General features: G+C 41.4%; 1 protein-coding gene across 1 annotated transcript; it reads right to left on the reverse strand.

Annotated features, from left to right (window-relative positions):
• Window positions 1–4,553: 4,553 nt before the first annotated feature.
• gsk3ab (glycogen synthase kinase 3 alpha b) lies at window positions 4,554–21,707 on the reverse strand. The gene is made up of 11 exons (XM_072393935.1): window positions 21,611–21,707; window positions 21,329–21,514; window positions 15,001–15,188; window positions 14,820–14,903; window positions 13,060–13,170; window positions 10,572–10,702; window positions 10,234–10,438; window positions 8,087–8,182; window positions 7,756–7,942; window positions 7,528–7,605; window positions 4,554–7,283 (listed from the first exon to the last, which is right to left on the reverse strand). Exons 2-11 carry the CDS (start codon window positions 21,501–21,503, stop codon window positions 7,216–7,218), a joined length of 1,323 nt encoding a protein of 440 aa, XP_072250036.1. The 5' UTR covers window positions 21,504–21,514; window positions 21,611–21,707; the 3' UTR covers window positions 4,554–7,215.
• Window positions 21,708–22,956: the final 1,249 nt, after the last annotated feature.

The following is a 22,956-nucleotide window of genomic DNA, read 5'->3' on the forward strand; positions in this document are numbered from 1 at the left end:
TCCAGCCAGAGGAGCTTCTTCGGCTCCACAGAAACTGTCCAATCTATGCAACTCACTGCAGAATAACATTATTCAACCTTGACGCATCATATCACCATGATGACAGCTTAGCAGACATGCTTTTCATTGAAGGTTACGGTTCAGAGACTGCAGGTCCCGGGAGAAGGGGGATATGTTGTCACACGGCATCAATTGCTCAGCATCCTCTCCTCCATCCCCTCATGGTATTTTCTCAACATTTTTTTTTTGTTTTGTAGCAACTTCTGGTGTGCTCAGGTAAAACCTCATAATCATCTATGTAAAGATCTATTTTGTAGTTGTTCTTTTATCAGATTTTGATGAGAACTTTGAGGGTTTCTTGTCCCCAGTTATATAAAATTAGAAGTACTTCCTTAATCTTTCTAAATCAAACTCTTAAAGTCATGAAACTGACATGAAAAAAGGAATGTTGATTTGAACAATGATACAAAGACATGGATAAAAGAAAACTTAGATTTTTTCAATCTCGCGGACATCTGTTCAGTAACTAAAATAAGCCTTTTTGTTAATAATTGTATTTACAGTGAAAGATCAACAGAGAGAGCAGGGCTGGACAAAACAGGATTTGAAGATGACTCACTAACAAACAGTTAGGTACAAACCTTAAACTTTACCAACAAGTTCACAACCACTCATTTCTGTAGAATATCAGTAACAGAATTAGAGGTATTGATCTGTCTGCCACTTCGGTCCAGGCTGAAATACCTCTGTGACTTTTGCATAGATTTCTTATAAATGTGGTGCAGAAATTCAGATAATCTGTTCTTAAGGGTGATGATTTTCTTCCACATGAACACAATCATCGGGTCAAATTCTTTACCTGAGCTGCAGGTTTGCAAGAAATCTCAGCAAAGATAAGAACATCATCACTGTTGGTGTTTAACAGCCAAAGCTGTTCCTCTCAGAGCCACCAGCGCCTTTAACCCCGAGTGTCCCTGTACTGGGACCAGAATGTATTTTACATTTTACAGGTTAAATCAGGTTAAAAATGTCAGAGTTCACAGAGTCATGCTATAGTCATGGCAAGTTCATTTATAAGCACATTTCACACAAAGGAAATTAAAACATCTTCACCAAAAGCAGCAAAATAACGTTTAAAAGCTGTTACAAGACTGAAAGATAATTATTTGGGCTGAAAATATCCCCAGGTGGTAAGAATAAGGTCGCTTACTGTGAATTAACATTAATTACGTATCTTATTATTTTGGCTTTAAAGGTGTGACTGAGTGAACAGGAGGATGTTTATCACCGGGAAACATTCACTGACTTAATCAGTGATTATGACGGCAGAATTCAGATTTCACATGATTCTACAAATAAGAAAAAAAAAAGACTTAACTTCAACAAATTTTGTCTTTACAAAGTTTGTTGGATCAGATTTGAAGATTGGCAGTGACCAAAGTTGTGTAAAAATGTTTTAATTACACCCAATGTAAGACTGTCTTTAAGTGTCAGATTTAGAATTATATCTGCATTATATCAAGAACAGATGAAGAGAACAGGAAACACATGTCAAACAGAAGTGGAAAAAATAATTGGGTATGAGGACCACAAATGGTGGTTGAATGTATATTTGAGAATATATACAACACTCTCACATAGTTGGAGAAAGAACTGAATTTAATATTAAGAATAAATACCCATCAAAGCTGTACAGTTATGGGGAAATCTTCAAACGACTATCACAAACAGATATGGGCTATGGAGAACCTGAGACTTGTCTGTACTTTGCAAATCCAATAAATACATCATCTCTGTCTGGACCATCTTCCATTTTGTACAGTATATCTAAACTGCTTTCTTCCCTCATGATTCTGTTCACATACTGTACACCAAAGTGGAAAAGCACCAATACCTCACCAATAATATCTGGATTACACAGAAAGACAAATGTATCTTTATAGCTCTCTAAATAGAAAGATAGGAAACAAAAGAGCAGGTACCAGAAAAAGTTGAAGCGATATGGAGAATACAACTGAAAAAAAGCAACTTAAGTTAAATAAAAGTCAAAGTCGCAACTTTGACTTTTATTTAATTGCAGACAGCATAAGTCGAAGATGTTCAGTGTATTTAAGCAGCTTAAATGGTATAAATCTATTTAGCTGTAACATGAGCTGTACTTGATGTGATAATGTTGCATACAATCAGTGAGTACTGAGAGCTGTTAGAACAGAAAATAAGTCCTGCTGAGACAAAAATAGTTATTTTATCGTGACATCTTAAACTCCCCAAAACAGACTGATCTAGAAAACCTATGCTTACTTGACGAGGGTTCGATTGCCCACACAAATACAAAAACTGTGCAAAGTGTGCATTCATATGCAGGATTGCACAGGGAGCGTAGGCCAGGACAGACAAGGACAAAGTATTAATTTATCTGAGCTGAACCTGAGGGCCAGGCTTAAAGGTAACCAAGAAATTTAAGTCAAGCTCCGGGCAGCAAAGGTTCCGCCGGTGCTTATAAATATTTTCCACTGAACTCAGAGACGGACGAAAGAAGAAAGTTCAGGGACACCCTGAGACTTCATTAAATCCTGCTTTTCTTTTCCAGCAGATCCCTGCCTGAATAAAAAATCTGAGTCGCTCTGTGACTGAAGTGTGGGAGGAAATTCCACCATGCTGGCGATGCGTGCTGTCATTGGCGCCAAATGAGACCTGGATTCACTGCGATGCTTGATCATATTGAAACAAAGCATGTGACCGTGTCATAAAAGAAGAGCCATCAGCTAAATCACGCCACAGCAGAAGAAGAAACGGCTTCACAAAGCAGCATGAGCACACGTTAATCGTCCATATGCCGTCCCAGAAACCCACATTCGTTGCTCACATCTGACATAATCCAGCTGTGGAAATGCAATATTTCATCACCCAAGGTCAAAAACGTTTTTTGGGGACATTCGCAACAGCGTGGTTTCCATAACAACCGCTCCGATTTCATCATTACCCAGCTGATCCCCGGCAGAGTTCAGCGATCCACCCGACTCTGCCGCAGCATGTGAGAGCGGATTTGCATCAATCCTTTCAGTAAAGTAATCACGCCACTCAAACTTGAAAGGAGTTTTGATAATGTCCAGAGAGTGTCTATAAATGAACTTCAAGGAACAAAAACTTTGATCATGACTCGCTTTAGTGTAACACAAACTCTTATGAAGCATTTCACCTCATGAAAACGGATTGCATCCTGAGATGCCAGCAGGAAGAGAAAGAGTCCTTTTCTGAATGATCACCTATCGGCCAGATTCACACGAAATCTAAAAGCATTTTTCCCAACTCACCTGTGTCATTTGCAAACTTGCAAAGGAGGCAAATAAGATATTCTGGGCCCCACCAACCCAGCTTTTCCTCTCAGTCTGTTTTCTTAGGAACATCTGGAGGAATTGCAGTTAAATCCTGAAAGGACACTATTCACATCCATTACTTCCACCAATTAGCAGGTAGGAGTTTTTGCTTGTTCTGTGAAAAACATTGTTTACTGTATGAATTGGTATGAATCTCAGGTCAGATAAATCCAAATTGCCCACTCTCACATTCCCCCCAGAAAGGATTGAAGTAAGTTTGGTGATCATTGGGTCAAAACTTGCTCAATGATTAAAGATCACCCGTAAATCGACTGACTAACCAGCGTGTTTTAATAACATGGAAAACATCTGCTTATAAGCCGTCATGATCAAAGAATTAATCAAAAAGAAGAAATCAAAAACCCAAACATGTGGACATTGACTTGAGACGATAGTGCTCTATATTCAACACTTTAACAAGGGGGTAAATTCTGAAAAATATATATGTTGCTTGGCAGCCACATGGCAGCTGTGGCTCAGAGCAGGTTGTTCATTCATCACCAGGCTATTTTATTTGCAGATTTCATTCTTCTTTTAGTGAAACTTCAGTGAATGATGACATCCAATGAAAACCGCATCTATTGCAAACTGCTGTGACCTACAAACGTCACCCAAAAACATGTAAGGCATGCAGATTGATGATTAATGTAGGGAGTATTATTGATCAGGGTGTTGTGACAAAGATTGTTAGCAACAGCTGTGGTGTCCACGTCCCGGTTCGAATCCCAGCTTGGGCCCTTTCTGTGTAGGCGTGTGCGCTCTCTGGGTACTCCGGCCTCCTCCCACCACCCAAACATATGCACGTTAGGTTTATTGGGGTCTCTAAATTCACCTTAGGAGGGAGTTAGTGCATGGTTGTCTCATCTGTGATGAACTGGGGATCGGTCCAAGGTGTACACCTGTCACACAGCGACAGCTGGGATAACCTCCAACCCCCAAAATTCATCATAGGTGAGTTTTTTTTTTCTATAACCTTGACAAAGAAATATCTAAACTCAAAAAACAAATCTAAAATCAAGTCACCTTATGTACCATTATATCAGTTAGTTATGATTTGTGTTGCTATGTGTCATAAGGCCGCAGCTTTGATGCACAGAATGGCTTCACTCAGTTGTCCTGTATATATTTCGTGTAATCATGACTCGTTACTTCATAACTCAGAAATGTGAAGCAGGGACAGTTTCATCACTTTATTAATGAGTTTAATTATTTATAACAACAAACAAAAACTGTCTCTCTCCCTCCATCCCTCCCTCGTCACCATCTCCATCATCAAACTGTTCTGTTCCCAACGACGACATTTTTACCCTCCGACAAGGGCGATAAAAGGGTCACCACAAATTAAAAGCTAAATGTGACAGATCATAAGGTGGACAAAAAAAAAAAAAACATTAAAAACATTTACCCAGCTCTTCATTTAGGAGGATGTTCTCGGTCTGCCAGCACACACACAAACACACATACATTCCCTGCAGCTGTGCTCAAAATAAAGATCTCCACATCTGTAAAGCAAACACACCGAGCCGACAGTTCAAACCTGCGACACTCACACGACGCACAGAAGGCGGAAAAATAAATCTAGATAAAAACAGCAAACAGTCAGACAAAGGAGATGATACATCTAATTGAGATGGATTCATTTTTCCCCTTTCCTCCAAACACACGAGGTGATCTGTGCCCCCGACCGCAGCGACCCCCACAGATCCGGAGGCTTGTAACATTCCCTTCACGCTGAAGTTTAATGGATAACTGGACTTCCACTAGTTTGCTAGCTAGCATGTGCGTACATACATACATCTGGATCTGAGTACAGTATCTTGGATGTGAAATCATTCTGCATGTGATCTTGGACTAAAATCTGGATTTAAAAAACAAAAAAAAAGAAGAAAGAAAGAAAGAAAAATCCATAAATTTTACCCAATGAAAAAGACCCCCGAACCCTCCCCTCTAAAACGCAACACAATAAATAAAACAGTCAGGACATTAATGGGGGACAAGAGGAAGGCGTGATGAGAGAAATGGAGGGAGAGAGAATAAAAATGAAACATTTTGTTCTGCTTTTTCTTTTTTTTTTCCCCTACTGAACCAGGGACTGAAATGAAATCGTATTTACAGACTGCGACTGAGGATAAACAGCCCGGCTGCTGCTGCGCCGGTCCACTACAGAAAGAAAAAAATTACAAGAACAACAATATAATAACAATAATAACAAAAAAAAAAAAAAAACAAAATAAAAGGTACTTGATATTTACAGTTTAGCTGTGGAAAAACAAAAAAAAAAAAAAAAAAGAAAGGGAGGAAAGAGGGAAGCGGAGAGGGATGAAGACGAGGAAGAGTGGGAGTGGAGGCTCCAAAAGCTGTTGGGTTTCAGAGGTGTGGGGAGCATTATATCTGACATTAGTGGGGTCTGCTTGAACTGGACATGCACGTTTGTGTGTTGGAAGAAAGAAAACCAACCTATTGCCAACAGTCAACTTTTAACTGCGTAAACCAACCACGAGAAGTTTCGACGACCACTTCCGACAAATAGGAACATGATACGAGCGTCACAAACAGGATGCTTGGATCGGAGCGCAAAACGACGAGTCGCTCTCACAAACCAAATAAAAAAAGCAATTCACAGTCTTACTCCTGCAATAACGTCAGCTGTGCGTTTCAGCTGAAAAGACGGCTCAAACGATCCCCTCAGCGCCCCCACTCCTGCTGTCGATCTTTAACATAATCAAGCTGATATGAAACAACTATAAAGTGACATAATTAATGAGGTGATAGTCACCTTTCAAACATTGAGACACTGAGGCTTCTGTATTAGATGCGACTGGAGCCCCACACCAGCGGCTCCCTCCCTGTGAGGTCACCCGGACACATCGATGGCTTCCCTCCACTCCCTTTGGAGATGTGCAATACTCACATGAGAATTAACATGTAACACTGAGTTTCCAGCTTAACCAATGAGGACATGAGCTTATAATGACGAAACTGAAGACGCGTGCACTCTGCTCGTGTTAAACTCCCCCCTTTGATCACAGGCAGTTAAGGAGCTAATACTCAAAGAAACGGTAAACACGGGCTGTGGTGCTCTCTTTTGCAATATAATTTAAATTGACCTCTTATCTAAAATGACACGTTGTGTCCGGTAGCAGACAGGGAGATTAAAATAATTCCTCACATCTGTTCACCGGTGGGCTCGGTCGGGGTAGAAAGCAGTAGAAGAGCCTTTAGGTCACACACTGGGCTGCGGAGCTACAATTTAATGCGCACGAGTGTGCGATTTTTGACTCGACTAAGGATGATTGTCAACATTTGTCAGGCTTTACACGCTGCCCTTATTCTTGATGCCGTAGCCAATCACAATTCAAATCAATGGCACCACAACCATACATAAAATATAAAGCAAATAAAATCAACTTAAAATGGGATAAAAGTCAGCTGTTGATTATAATGGAGAAAATCCACATAGCATGTTCAACCCTCCTCCTCATCTTCTCAACATCCATCCCAACCGACGTTATGCTTCTGTATTCTAGCAGGCCACACACGGGCCGACCTGGGCTTAGAACTGCAGCTTTACATTAAGCCCGAGTGCAGCCGGCAAAATGCCATTAAAACAACCCACAGCTTCCTGAGTCGAGCAGCTGCAGGCCCTGCTTTCTACTGGAAATAGTAAACATTCAGGGAAGATAGCAATGCTGAGTGTTACTGCTGTTGTGTCTGGTTATCTTTTCTCTTTTAAGGGTTTGGAGCCAGGAGGAAGGTTGAGGGGGGTGGGGGCAGGAGCAGAGGGAAGAAAAGGAAACCGGGGAAGACGAAACGGAAAACATGACAGAGAGATGGATGCTCAGGTGCTGTTGTTGATGGATCCAGGTGCTGAGCTGGGCTGGGCGGTACTGTCTGACACGCTGCCCTCTGCAGGGGAAGAGAGGGAACACACATATTAAACAATCCCACATGAAGCCACAGACAGAATGCACTCATCGTGCTGTAAATAATAGATATTTAACCATAAAAAGCTGAGGCTAATCACAGGTTTAGATCGTAAACAAAGCAGGTCAGGTAAGGAGGAGACAAGGATTAAGCTGCTAAGTGTTAAGCAGACGTTGTCTCCCACAGAAAACTACATAGTAGAAGAGCATCAAGCTGCCACATGTACCGTGTGAGGCAGGCGATGTCTGTGCACGAGCGTGAGGAGGAATGAGCGTGGAGTTCAGCTGTGGCTGGATAGACAGCTCTGAGAGTGCAGAAGAAACAAAAAAAAGTTAAATTACACATGAAATATTACAAAATAATACTAACATTAGAAGGGGGACAACTTATCTATTTGAGATAAATGAATAAAAATGTGAGTAAAGACAAAAGAAGCACAGAAAAACTGACTGACCAACAGGACTGAAGTTGAAGAGGAGCGGCAGTTCTCGTCCGCTGGGCAGGCGGGTGTTGGGTTGGCGCAGCTCATCAAAGAAGGCGTGCGCACAGGCTTCCAGAGGAGACAGTCTGGTCACTGGTGTGTATTCCAGCAGTCGAGAGCAGAGGGCAATGGCCTCTGGTGGGGTGCGAGGCTTAAAGACCTGATGGGACAAAATCATTACAGGGAAATGTATCATTCAGTATGAACAAAGTCAGTCTCCCCGTTACAGGTTTCAGTAAAAAGAGGTGGAAAAACAGGGACAAGAGGAAGCCTTCTTCTATGTAGACAGTAAGAATCAACATACCTTTGTCCAAGGGTGTGCTTTGATCTGAGGGAATTTGAACTCTGTGTAGTTCGGGTTCATCTCACGGATCTGCTCCCTTGTTGGTGTCCCCAAAACCTGCCAGCAGTGAAAAGTTTCAATCCATTAACATCAAACCCGTCTGGTAGTACAAACGCAAAAATATGTTTCACGGTTTGTCTTTAGGATATATTGTTCTCCTTTTAATCAGTGGAGAAATGAAGCTGCAGGCGCCGTGTTGCACGTATGCTGGGACATTAGCGCCATCTTGTGAGGAATGCTCTCTCATTACCTCCGTTTGAGACCATAGTTGCTTGGCTAAAAATAGTCAAATTCATGTGGGGATGAGATGGGAAAAAGAAGAAGAAGAAAAAAAAAAAACGAGCCCTACCAGGAGCAGTCTAAACGCTGAATACCTGAACTACTAAAAAAAAGTTGACACATTTAAATATCTTGGACTTTGGATTTAAGCCTCATATTGATTACATTGTTAAAAAAAGCATATGGCTGTGTTGCTTCACATTTCATGTCAGAAAAAGGTTCATCTCACAACTGATACTATCACTTGTTGACTATGTAGATATTGTTTACCAAAACACTCCAGACACTCGTCTTAAATCTCTGACTGTAATATTTAATGCTTTATGTAGATTTGTTTTGAGAGGTCCTTTTAGAACACATCATTTTATGTTTGATTGATAAATGTGTTTATTTCCATTGTCCTCCCTATTCAAAAGAACTTGTGACTCCATACAACTCACCATACTTACTTAGACATATGAACGTCCCATTTTTCTCTGTTCCTAGAATCTCGGGGTTGGGAAAAGGTCATTCTAAAATAAAGCTCCGTCGGACTGGAAAGACCTCGCTCTTTTTTTGCGTTCTATGACCTCTTTTCATTGTTTCAGGATGTTACTTCACTCCAATCTCAAAACAAATAGCTCATGTTTCTACTTTATTTTTCTCTATTTACGCTATATTTTTATGTTCACATTCTTGACAATTAGTCTATTCTAAGTTAGACTTATGTGGGTTGTGTGTGAGAATAAGATGTCTGTATTTGATGTATGTTATGCATTTATATGATGTAATGTTGTCATGTGTTCTATGTATATGTTTGTCGAGGGACCCCCTTGAAAATGAGATGTGACATCACAAGGGAATATCCTTTTAACAAATTTAAATTCAAATTCCACATCTGCTAATGACCAAGACAACATTGAGCCAAAATCAGATCCCTGTTCAGATCCCGTCAACAAATTATAAAACCAAATAGATTCAGTGATGTGCTCGTTATACCAGGTCGTATGTAGTTACTGTACTACTAATAAAGATGTGTATTAATATTGATCCTCATGAAAATACATAAAGTGGACAGATATGTTTCACCTTTGGTCATAAGGATTGTAGAAATGAACTGAGATATGATTTTAGAGGCTGATGCTACAGTTTGACCCCCCCTTTACATAATTTAAAAACCCAAACAGCTGGATTCTCGTGAACTCACAAGAGAATTCATTCTGCCAGACTCAGAACTCAAACTAATCAGTGTCCTTAACTGGCTGCGAAATGCAGGTTTAAGGTTGAGCTTGAGTTGGTTCTCTGACTGGTTGCAGTTCCATCGTGACTTTGCTGCATGTTTCATCCAATTACCTGGAAAAGCATTTTTGAAAGAGCCTTTTCCTTTTTTCAAAGGATTTCTACAGAGGACGCCTCAGGTGGTTTGAGGTGTCGGTTATCTTTCCTCTGCCAAAGACCAAAAGATTGTACGAAAGTCTGAGCAAAACTTCCAAATGAACTGGAGTCATTAACAAAACTATGTAGGTTTTATTCAAGGCTTTTCTGGGTGCTTGAGGACTTTATTCGAAAGTGGGTGGGCAAGAAGGGGGGGCAGAGAGAGTAGGGATGACATACAGCAAAGAGCATCCGGTGGGGACTCGATCCTGGGCCAGCCGAGTCGAGGAAACACTGCACCTGTACAGTGTTTCCTCGACTTAATCTGATCAATTATGAAGATATTGTTTTCTCGTTGGACTAGAATTCTGATGGTGGTCCATGTAAACACAGCTAAAGTCACAATGTCCAGTTGTCAAGTTCATTCGTCGTGGCTTACTGGCTTTTCTTTACTGCCAACAGGAGTGTTACTGTACCTTGATGATCTCTACTAGCTGGTCCACTCCACTGTCCCCGGGGAAGATGGGCTGGCCCAGCAGCAGCTCCGCTAACACGCAGCCGGCTGACCAGATGTCGATGTTGGACGTGTAGTCGGTGGCGCCAAATATGAGCTCTGGGGCACGATAGTACCGTGAGCAAATATAGGACACATTTGGCTCCCCTCGAACTAGCTGCTTTGCACTGGAGAGTTTTAGAGGAGGAAGATGAAATTAGCGTTTTCACATCATCGTGAAATCTAAACAAGCAAGCAAGAGATGTGGGTAGATGTGGGTTCCCTCAGGAGGCAGAAAGATGAAGACGGGACATTACTGACCTTCCAAAGTCACAGAGTTTGAGGATGGCCGTCTCTGGGTCCACCAGGAGGTTCTGAGGCTTGATGTCTCTGTGACACACGCCCTGGGAATGGATATAAGCCAGACTGCGGAACAGCTGGTACATGTACACCTGAGGAACGGCATAACGCCAGACAGTGTTTAATAACTTGGACAGAATCACACACATTTAAAGAAGATCACATTTTTCATGACTCATGGTTGCTACAAAACTCCGTGGTGGTTTCTGAAAGGTTATAATCACACTTAGAATCCCATTTAATCAGCCTTATGATGAAAGTGGCTAAATATGAAAGAGAATCAGTGTGAACAATATGGTCCAGAGTTATTATTACACCTTTTCCAATTATGTCACAGCTGTAAAAATCTAATTAAAATTAGACCAGATTTTTTTGAAGTCAGAACAGTGTTTGGTGCTGTTAGCGTTTTCTTGTGAGCGCAACAGAAAGTCATTGCAATGCAATATTTAACACACAAATTTCCAATCTCATCCCAGAAATGGATAGAAGAAGATTTGAGAACATGAGAATGACATCCTGAGACTGTATTTTTGTATGGACTTTGGTGCTTTATAATGACTCCGAATCAGAGGTCGGGACACCTCGACGGGGAGCATTAGGTTCAGAAAAAATAAGAATCTGGTGCTGGAATAACTTTTTTTTTTTTTAGCAAATTACAGTCAGACAGCTTTCTCATTTCTCTACAGCAGAAACTCTAGTTGGATTGGATTTGTGCGCACGACCGTGAGAATTGAAGCAGCTGCCTCCCTGCTCATTCTGATGTCCCCTCAGCCGCTTTAGCCTGGGTCCCCTTTAGCCTCCGCTCCCTGCCTTACTCTTAATGAGCAAGTCTGCCTGCTCTCCCAATGACAGGCTGCGTCTCCTCAGCCCCTGCCCTGTCCGGTTAGACAGGATGCTGAGAACACTTCTGTGAGCCTCCACCTGTCAATGCCTTTCTGTGCACCGTCACCAAACCCGACAGATGACAGACCAAATGAGGATGACAGTCCCTCAATCGTAGTCCTTCCCCAAAAATAAAATCTTAAGTTCTAAATATTATGCTGTAAAATTTCCAACAGAGCGTCCAGAAATCTTACACACCTGAATATCAGGGATATCACAGACACGTGCACGTGTGTCTGTCTGGATTTCTGTCATGTTATGACCGCTTCGGGGCGCTCTGTAAAGGTGCATGTTGAAAGAAGCAGCTGTGTGGTGTCTGATGCAGCCTGCAGTGGCTGCTTTCTATACCAAAATAGCCCACGTGTAAAAAACTCTCCCTGAAGACGTGCAGCCATCCTCATCTTACTCTTTTGACATTTGTCCTCACATCTAGGTCAGAGGTGTCAATCTCAAATAAAAAAAATTGCCCCCACAGTTAAGCATGGAGCCATTTAATGAGTCTGAGGAATGCAGACGGTAAGCATCTTAATATGACAGTCATCACCATCACCATTATCGTCATTACTGCCCACATGAAGCCTCGACAGCAGGCTGGCCAGAATACAAAATGATTACAGACCAGATGACTGAGGGATGAGAAAGAGAGGGTTATTGAAGAGGGCAGAGAGGTAAAAGGAGGAGAGGCTTGAACAAGGGGGAAACAGGAGAGCCTGGGGAGAAGATCCCAAAGCATGCCGTGATGAAAGTGTGCTGCTGGAGGAAGGAGGGGTGTCAGGGAAGGGAGGAAGAACAGAGCCAGAGAGATCAGAATGCATCTTAAAGCCTCAGGGGAGCAGCAGGCTGAGGTAGGGAAATGAGCCGTGAGACAGCTATAATGTCCTCTCTGCTGCTCATACGCAGTAAACACACAAACACTAATAAGAGCACCCTTTTAAATGAGGAACCAAGGGTATTGCAAACGATTTAATCCCACGGGCCCATCTTTCCCCTTCTGCTTTCATAATCCTGAAACAGCGAGCTGTCTGGCAAAGCAAACATATCCAGTTGTTTAATACATCCCCAGGTAGTTACTGAGAAAACTGTTACTTTGAGTTCCCACCACAAATCTTACCTCATATGAACGGGAAATAATGAAATCTAATTACAAGAAAAGGTAAGTACATCCATGAGCCACGTTCCACGTCACTGAGCTGCAGACTGTGACTTCTAGTGTCATCTTTGCAAAGCTCAGAAGCACAGATTTAGGCCCAAACTGTCGAGCAGCTTCCTTTTTTAACATTTGAAATGGTATTTATCTTTCTCCTGTGGATTTCTAACATAACAGCACAGATGCTGTTTTGCATAAAATCAGCATTTCCCAAAAAAGCAGAAGCCAAAATCCATTTCTTGCACAACAATCCCACATCACCCTCAGAATGAACCTTCTCAGCTTTTTTTTTTAAAGATGAAAACGTGATAATCTTAACCTGAATTGACCTTTTTAAAGCCTTCAGTATCAGCAGTGAGGTTGAGGGCTGAAGCTCCAGCAGAGTGTGTTATCATCTTTAAAAAGAAAAGCTCTACTCACCTTAACATAGATGATGGGGATGGTGGTCTTGGCTTTGTTGAAGTGCCGAGCCACCCTGTACACTGTCTCAGGGACATAATCCAGCACAAGATTCAAATACACCTCGTCTTTCTGTTGAAGAGGAACAAAAGAAAAGTACTGTGTCACTACAGGTGAGACGTGAACGTAGGTTACTCTAAACCCATTTAAACACATGTAACTGCTGTTCTGACATTTTATAGGGAGGTCGATGCCGGCAGCATTTGTTCCAGCTTTGTTAAGCCTAATTTAAGAGGACTGCTCTCATTTTAAATCATTTAAGTTCAAAATATAAGACACATGGGCATGCACGTGAGCAGAATCCAGGTGTGGAGAAGCAACCTGGAAGAGGAGAGTCTCTTTTCATTTACAAGCTCTGACAGGAACCAGCTCCACCTTCCCCACATGCTGGAAACCACTTCCACGTTCATACAACTTCACCGTTGCTTAAAACTGAATTAAAATGATTCATGTGTTAGCTTGGCTTAGCTTGTTCTATATACAACTGCAGGGGGGAAGGAACAAATGAGGTATTTATCTAATGCTTCTTATAGTAGAAATTAGAGTTCATAAAAGTCAGAATGTCACTAAACTTTACATGCTTAATACATCTTTAAAAGACAAGAACTGTGTTGTACTGAAGTTGGACTGTTAAAGAGTTTTTTCATTGATTTTCTGTTCAGAGTATTTCGGGCAGGTCTGGGAACACGGACTCAGAAGCAGATCAGTGCTCGGTGGATTGAAGGGTCGAGTTAAAAATGTGATTCTGTGCTGTAGCGGGGCAGAATGTACACGTACATGGTGGGTTTACGGCACACCGTGGGGACACTTTTTTTTCTTTTGAAAAGCCAGCAGCGCTTTCTTGCTCAGCAGCTCAGAGAACAGAAGTTTCAGGTGTAACATCAGTCACCGGATGCTCAGCAGATTGTGTGGACAGTCGCTACCAAAATGGGCCTCAATTTTCACCTGCTAGCTTTACAAACTTTTCCCAGAGACAGCTGGGATTTAACATATTTTAACAGACACGCGTTATACTGCTGGTGGGTTGGACACAGCCGTCATGAAAATGTAACCAGCACAATTTTACAGGTTCAGTCACTTCGTCCCAAGCAGGAAGGGGGCAGACATATCTGACATCTGCAAGCAGGTTGGTTTGCTTCGAACGAGCCGTTTGATCTGAAGCGCGTTTCACTTGAGCCGATCTGAGACCTGTCAGGCTGCTCCTCTTCTTATGCTTCTGAGACCAGCTTTTATTTATTTGGCGATTGTTTTAATCAGTCATGTTTGGCTGGGTGGTTAATAACAGACTTTTCCTCAGAAGGCAGATTTATTTCTGCATTACCGAGACTCTAAACAACTTTGTTAAGAAGTCTGCTATTGTAACTACGTCTGAAACAAGTTAAATATAATCAATTATTGACAGTTCGAATACAGGAAAGACATTCAGACTGACATCAATGCACCAAATCTAAATTCATAACGTTTTTATTCTTAATTCTAAACATTTTAACTGTAACGCAGAGTTAGAATGCAACTTGAATATGACAAATCAACCACAGACCTTGGACCCCTACAACCCGAAGTAATATATTTATTGTACCAGTAAGACAAAGATCAACTTGTCTTCAACATGCCCATGAATCACCAGGGATGCATGCCCTATTAATTGCCTGGGCGTGGGACCATTGTGCTCCATTCGGAAACTTCCGATGGCATAAATCATCAACACAGTGCGTACACACCTTCTCTCCGCTGGAGTAGAAGAAGTATCGTAGTCTCACAATGTTGCAGTGGTCCAACTTCCTCATAATTTGCAGCTCTCTATTCTAAAATAAAGAAAGGAAAAAATAAGATGTGAGAGAGAACAGGGGTGTAAAACACTTTGGTGCAATCATCTGAGCAAGTAAGCGTGTCTCAGCATACCTTAAACCTCTTGTCTTGGAGGACTTTCTTAATTGCCACCATCTCCTGAGTGTCAATGAGACGAGCCTGGTAGACCACTCCAAAGGAGCCATTTCCTATAACTTTTATGTCTGTGTAGGATACTTCCTGGGGGCGATCAGGGCCCTGACCGGGTGTGGCTACCACCGTCGTCACTTTGCCGCTGTCTCCTGTGGAAAACGGCACAAAGTCAAACTGTAAGAGACCCTTGAATTACACGACTAACCCAAGAAATGTGACTTGAACCTGTAATTAAGCACGTTATTAACATCTAATTATACAAATATAAGTCATAAATAGCACTAATGCCTACATATAAGAATGTGGGGCACAATTACAGACCCCGTTTCAGCTTTTAAACCAGCAGCATCCCTTAGAGACAGAAGCTAAACATTAACACGGGCAGCACCCCCCCCCCCCCCCCCCCCTCTCCCTCTGAATGGTTGTGACCTAAGTGGTAGCTCCTGAGACGCAGTCGACTGGTTGATAATGAGCTACTGATACTTCCCACAACACTCCATCTGCTCCCTCTGGGTGAAACCAGGTTAAACCCCTTTCAATCTGGAGACATGCAGGACCGCTGTAACCAGCAGTCACCCCGAGTTTGACCCCTTCATTTGAAAATGCATCCAATATTAATCCCTTAGCCATCAGGGCCTACAGAAACTCAAGATGATAAAATCTTTCACATCTTAGAGCGAAAATCCAATGTTCTTAATTACCAAATACATTAGCCATTAACATTACTTTTGTCTTCCTCAGAGCTTGTCCGCTGTTCTTAACTTAGAACTACACGATTATGAGAAGCCAGCTTAATGTAGTTCACACCCCCTGAAGTGCAGTCCAGCTCGGGTCAACCGCAGTTTATGCTCAGCATCTTTTCGTCTAAATCACCCGAACGTACCAAACAGCTAAGTTCAAGGAGCAGAGTGACATCTACAGCCAAAGTGGCAGTGCAACACACCTCGACCAACACAAATTTGGAGTAGGACATGTAGGAACATGTCTGCGACATATTGGACGGATATACTCTAATATTTCTGGCAGTAGATCACAACAGATGCTGCAAACTAGCTTAAACCTAAAAACGAGAGAAAGCCAATTAAGTACGTACATTTATTTGATAGAATCCCCATACTCTGTGTACTACTAAAAAAGCTTCAGTAAGAAAAGGTAAAGATAAGACGCAGTCCAAAAATCTGACTTTCACCACGTGACGGTGTGTAGAACAACAAACTGTAAAAAGGGAAAATTAAGCCCAAAGGACGGGATGAAAATCTGCTCATCATTCAGAGGACGGACACGTTGTGTGAAAATGGAGAGAATGCTGCACAACTTCTGGCATTCTGCTCACGATCACACCGACTGCTGCAGAAATAGTTGGAGCTCGAGGAAGAAAGTCAAAAATTCACTGACAAAACTGGCCGAGGGGGTGTAAATGCCAGACTTTAAAAATACAAACACATCCCACAGCCGAATGTTAGAAAGATGTGCTGGAGTCAGGCATTAAGGAGGGAAACCTGGTGATCTCATTTATATTTGTACTTATATTTTGGAGGTTTCTTTTTTTAAACACCCTGCTTGAGAAGTTGTAACTTATGTCTGTCAGCGCTACAACATAAGATCAGAGATCTGACAAGCTAAGATTAAACGCTCCTCCGTTTTAAGCCGTGATTACCATGGCAATCAAACTGACCCTTTGAAGAGTTGGGGTCAGCCCTACCCCAAACTTAAGTCCGTTCTTAAATCGTTTTCTCGTCTCGTGGGACTTAAAGCGAGCTGAGAGCTTTCACTCAAAAGGTAAAGTCGAGTTAAATGAAACAGAAAGGGGCATTGGAAACAGGAAAATCTGAGTAGCTGCTACCCCCCCGACATCACATGAAGAACGAGCTGACATTTGGAGACTTTACAAGAATGGATGCCGGGCGAGCGTTTTCCACTAGCTGTACAGTAAGGATAATGCTCGACCTTGTCAAAATAAACCGCCAAAAGCTCAAGATCCGACACCGTCCGCCAGCTCTCGTTAGGGTCAAGTAGCTGTGTGGCGCTTTCATGCCTGTGCTTGTGTTGGGTCAAGAATGAGTTGACAAATGGGTACCGGGAGCAACAACACTGGGAGGAGAGCAGAAGAGCAGCAGATAAGAGCCCCGTTGCCAAAAGGCTTGTCAGGACCTGTGATAAAATTGCGTGGACAGTAGCACGCCCAGAGGTGCTACCATTTCTGGGCTTGCTCAATTTGCTTGTCTCAACAGGACCCAACCACATTTCTATTAAGCCTCCGAGTTTCAAAATGGAGTCAGAGAAAATATACATTTCTACTAAAACTAAAGACAGGAATTATTTATTCAGTAAATATCAAATAAAATGTCTTTAAAACCATATTTTTTTTTTAAAAAGAAAGAAAAGAAAAACAAAACTATTTCGGGTTCACAGCAGACGATGGCGTGCCCACATGATCTGATCTGATCTGTTCCCCTCAGGTCAGCAGGAAACATTCAGCTTTGAGATCAGTCACCGTGTGGTGCCTGCACGTTGCCCTGTTACAGCTCCAAAACACACTGTTTCTTTGTGTTTTACTTCAACACCACTCTTTCTTAAACAAGTCAGAGGGGAGCACATTAAATTTGGAGCAGCTGTGGCATGATAGTGGCTTAAATAATGAATGCAAAGATGAGCACTCTGCCTGGCTGTCAGTGAGCAGCTTTGGTTTCTAATACGTCAACACCAGCCAACACAAAAAATGATGAGCGGCGCGACTTTCATCGCACATACAGTTAATAAAAAATTACCTTGGAGAGTAAAACTCGAGCACGCTTTTAACATGATGAAAAAAAAATAGTCAGTACTGTGATAAATGACAACAGATATCTGATCATTTATGGCCTTTTAGCACCCTTTCTGACAGTGTTTGATGACAGGTTTACACCCAGAGGAGATGGATAAATAACACCAAAGCTAATCCATACATCTACAAGTTTCCTGTCAACAGTAAAGATCAACTCAACTGACCCGGCACCGATTAGACTCACATAATCTTACGTAGGACTCGACCTGACTTATTACTAAACTTCCTAAGTATTGAATTTCACCTTCCTGCATTGTAGCTCACAGATTCAAGACGCCACTCTTTTGTGACCCACAGACGGGATGGGATACAGCTTTCAACACCGAGTATCAGGTCCAAGATACTGCTCCATTATCGCTAAATATGAAGTCGAAACACCGCATTGGGCGGAGGTCGTCGGGATTAGCTTCATACAAGATAACACAAGGCCAGGGATTGATGTGGCTGGATTTTTTCCCAACTGAGATATAAAACAAGATATACAGCGACCCCCTGTAAAGACGCATCACTGTGTTTCTCCTGTCAGACGTGGCACAGTCCCACCCCAGAATTTCCTCCTGCGTTTCCAGGCGACCTGGTGAGATGCAGACTCCCTCACGACTTCTGCTTCTTAGTAACTTAGTCGTGGCTTTGTCTGCATGTTTCTATAAAAAAGCAACTGGGGCTGAATGTAGCAACACGTTGGAAAAGTGTCTTCTTTCAGGTCGAGAGCCACGGGGGGTACGTGCACTCCCCTAACCTCCGTCCTCCCTGTGGACCAGCTATCGACGAGCTCTGAATCAACCAAGTTATTGTGAGAAGAGCCGAAATCCTTTTTTTTTTTAAATAAAAGGGAGCTCTGATTAACATGTGGTCTTAATGAGCCTCATTTCAGTCACCACTCCTGACTCACTGAGGTATCTGATAACAGAAAAAAACACAAATGAGAATGGCTTGAGACTAATTCAGTTGTACAAAAATGAAGGGTGTCAAATGTAATCTGCTGAACTTTTACCTAAACTGCATCATTTTTACATGCAAATATGCTTTACATTTTTGAGTGTATATAATAAAGCTTGTTTATATGAAGAAATAAGTAACATTTCAGGATAATATATCAGCCGTCTCGACTTTAATAATGTAGAATCAGAACTGTACTGTAATCAGGCCGCGATAGTTTGTAACGTATAAAACAAGATTAACAAGGAAAGAGAAAACTTCGGTGTCAGCAGCTATCACGCAATGATAAGCAAATAAATACAAAGAGCTCATGTAATTCACTGACATAACTAGGAAAACAGTAACTAGTTGAGATACTTGATATTTGACTGAATATGTTTCACCAATCACTGCTCATTCACTGTGCTTTATTATATCAAGAAAAATTTAGATCAAAACAAAAACAGTTAGTTTACGAGTGCATTTTTGTTGTAGTAGTATTGCATATCTGCATCATTGCTTAAGTTAAGAAAGAGGTTTCTTAATTCTGTTTACTGACTTCACCAAAAAAGGTTAGTGAATTACTCAGAACTCTGAAGGATCATTCTGGTTGTGTCACAAACAACCACGCTTGCACAGTTTGGGTCGTATATGAAGGCTTGGAAAGTGCTCGGTGACACATTTGTCCCCGTTTTTGTTAAGCACCTTTCAGATTTTTAATGCTTTCCATTAATCTGCCGGCAACTGAACGCGTTGGCGTCATGTCTGAATGAGCATGGAAGTGGTTCTCTGTAACATACGGGTGACGACCATCTGACTACGGCGGACCTAGTAACGTATACATAACAAATCCGAACTCCAGCGGTCGGGAGGCCGGGTGCACGGACGCAGGGGGTTCATTTGGCCTGGAGCACTTTAGCTCTCTCCATCATTTCACAGGCACATCTTAATAAAGTCGTGAGGAGGACGTGGTTTGAATATAAGTGTTAAGAAGCTGTTTGGAGAGAATGTACAAGTCTTCTTAACACCTGTACTGCATAGCAAACAATCTCTAAATAGGAAGTTATAAATGTTTAGGGGTAAAGAAAATTGCAATTATCCAATATGGATGGAGCCAGGAGACTCTTAATTCACAGACTTCAGATTTAAACCTGTAATTAAACAACTCTGCTTTGACAAAAGGTAGAGGTGAAGAGATTTTCAGATTTAGTCAGATTAGTGTTAAGGTTGATTAAAACAGTCCTTCTACATGGGTTTCCACAGGGTCCAGGCACCTCTGACACAAGAGCAACGCATTCAGAGTCAACATGCCCAAGACTTCCAGGAGAAAAGTCACATCATGCAGCCAAAGAGTTACTCAACAAAGATTTCCTTAACAGCAGTTTATACTAACTTTTATATTTGGCAGTTATTTGTTTGCAGAACTACTATGCTTTTTGTAGCATTAGATGTCAATAAAACCAAAATGTTGCCGCAAAAAGCATGATGTTACTTAATTTTGGTTGTCCCTCTGCCTTTCTGAGGAATTCGATAAACTCCTGCAAATCTCCAGCTAACGGCTGCTAATGTACAGCTACATGAGGCCAGGGCATTCCCCAAGTTCTTGCCATCGCACCAGCAAAGTGGGGGTACTAATGTTGGCAAACCAGGGCTGTCGGTACAGTGGTTGAAATTGGGGATAAATCGAGTATCTTCCAGCCATCTGCAAGCAGGGTGCTGATGCAGCTCCAAAGCAAAACGAGCCAGTCTGGTAGAGCCGTTTCTCCTTCAATACGCTACAAAGTAGAGGACTTTCAAATCATACGAATGACCTGAGACGGAATTAAGTTATATACTACCTACCTTAACTCAGACATATGTGTTTTCACGTGCGCATTCAGACGAGCAGAGAGATAACAATCAGGTAAGGTCAACATTTGCTGGTTAATAAGCAAACATATAAGCTTACTGGAACTCGGTATTATAGGACATTTAAGTCACATACGGTCCGTGTATTGAAGTTAACACACAATTAATTTTATCTGTTATCCCAGTGAGGCTATTCATCAGAGAGGAGGGAAGGCGGCAACCAAAAACTCAGACTAGATGATTTTCAACTGTCTTTGCAAAGGTTAGCAAGCAAGCTAGTTAGCTCCCTCATCTGATATTAATGGAAGATAATATCAAAGCGGCTAAAGCAACCTATATTCATGGGTTATTCTGAAATAATAAGAGCTCGGTAATGTCACCGGGGAAAAAAAGTAAAAGGACGTCGAAATACCCGCGGCTTTCTCTTAAGCTTCAAAAAACGGCTAACGATAATGTTAGCTCTGAGATGAAAGCCCTTGATCGCAGCGCTACCCTAATGAAAAACACATCTAACGTTAGCTGGGCAGCTAACTTAAGTTGGCTAGCCAGCTAACAGTTTGCGGGCTAAGGTTAGCTCCGTAACAACAATCGACAATAAATATCCCGTGTTACGTTTGTTTTAAAAATAAAATAAAGCGCAATCCGAGTCTTTATAATAACATGTAACTGGTTAATTATGGAAATATGCTTAAAACTTACTTGGCAGTTTCAAATTCCCAAAGCTCGTCGAGCTGCTTCCACTGGCTTGCGAAGCCCCAGCTTTTCCTGTCGAGCTTCCGCCGGCGACTGCCGATCCGGCACCGGCTGCAGCAGATCCGGGAGCTCCGGGAGGCTCAGCGAATGAGCTGGTCCTGGCCCGCCCGGTGCCGCTCATATTTGTGTGAACTAAGCCGGGGCAAGGTTAAAGGTTTAAGCGACCACACAGATCGAGACTTTTCTACATGTATCCAAATAATCTATATAAATGAAAAATACACTTACAGCTTTCAGTAAAGGTTTCCCGTCTCCCCCTTTCTTCCTCTGTAGAACGGAGATGGTGGGGGGACTGGGGAGTTGACGCACAACGACGTAAAGCCCGCAAGGGCTTCTGGGAAGATGAGTTGATTTTGGCTTTGGGTCCATGGTGAAGTGCCCTGTAGTGAAGTACAGTTTCGTACAGTGAAGTGCATTTTACTTAAGCATTTCCTTTTTATGTTTACTCTTTACATAATTTCAAAGCGAAACCGTGTACTCTCTACTCTACTACAATAATTTGACAGCCTCTCTATACTTTAACTAGCCTTTATGTTGCAGCCGATACATATGTAGCCTACTTCTAATTAGCAAAGTAGCGTTTTTCAAGGAACATTTTGACTGATAATGGAAATCTTTTTAAATGTATATTTCTAAATTGCTGTACGGTTAAATTATGGTAATAAACAACCAAGTTTTCACAAAGTCCGACATGTCAAAGCCTTAATAAAAACACACTTATAAACGCCAAAGTACACAAAGAAACTAATACATATATATCGGTCAATTTTATTTATAAAGCACATGTAAAACAACATGATTTAAACCAATGTGTGGCACAGTTAAAATTCAACAATCAAAGAGCAGTAAAACAACAACGTCATAAGACAGACTGAGTTAAGTCATTTGAGTAAACTAAAAAAAGAACTTCAAAACATAGCATTCCTATTAAAACACACAAAAAAGCAATGGATAAAGTCAAGGTGCCAAGTTCTATGTAAACTTAAATCTAAAGAGAAGAGACGAGTCTTCAAAAGACATGTTATAAGCTGTTTTACATATTTAACAAAGAGGGAAATAACATATGTTGTGTTTAATAGTTGAATATTATGATGATTAAAATCCAAGTAAGGAACTATCTCTGATGTCCTATAACCCTTCTTGAATTTTCATGTTGGATCTGGTCTGATGTCAGAGCTTTAGAAAAGGTAGAGATAATTAATAAATTGAAACTACATATCTTACATTACATGAAAAATAAATATGACAAAAAAAGATTGATAAGCTTGTACTCAAATTACACAGCTGAGTTTATTGTAGACTTATTGCATACAGGTTTGATTTAAAAGGGAAATCTCTAAAATGATTTCCATTGAAAGGTTCATTTGTAAAGGAAAAGAAAACACACACACTTTGTGCTGTAAAATAATTAAAAGAGCTTCCAGAAGATGTAATGTGGGCTCCTTGTGTTAAAGAGTTAAGAAATTGTATAATAAACATTAGTCAGCAAAGCATTTTTTGTGCTTCTATGAAACTGTTCTTGTGGTCATTTGTACAATTATTATTATTATTAAAAAGGATTCATTTTATATTGT

Source organism: Leuresthes tenuis, unplaced genomic scaffold (genome assembly GCF_036924035.1).
Source record: "Leuresthes tenuis unplaced genomic scaffold, fLeuTen1.0.hap1 SCAF_10, whole genome shotgun sequence".
Lineage (NCBI taxonomy): Eukaryota > Metazoa > Chordata > Actinopteri > Atheriniformes > Atherinopsidae > Leuresthes > Leuresthes tenuis.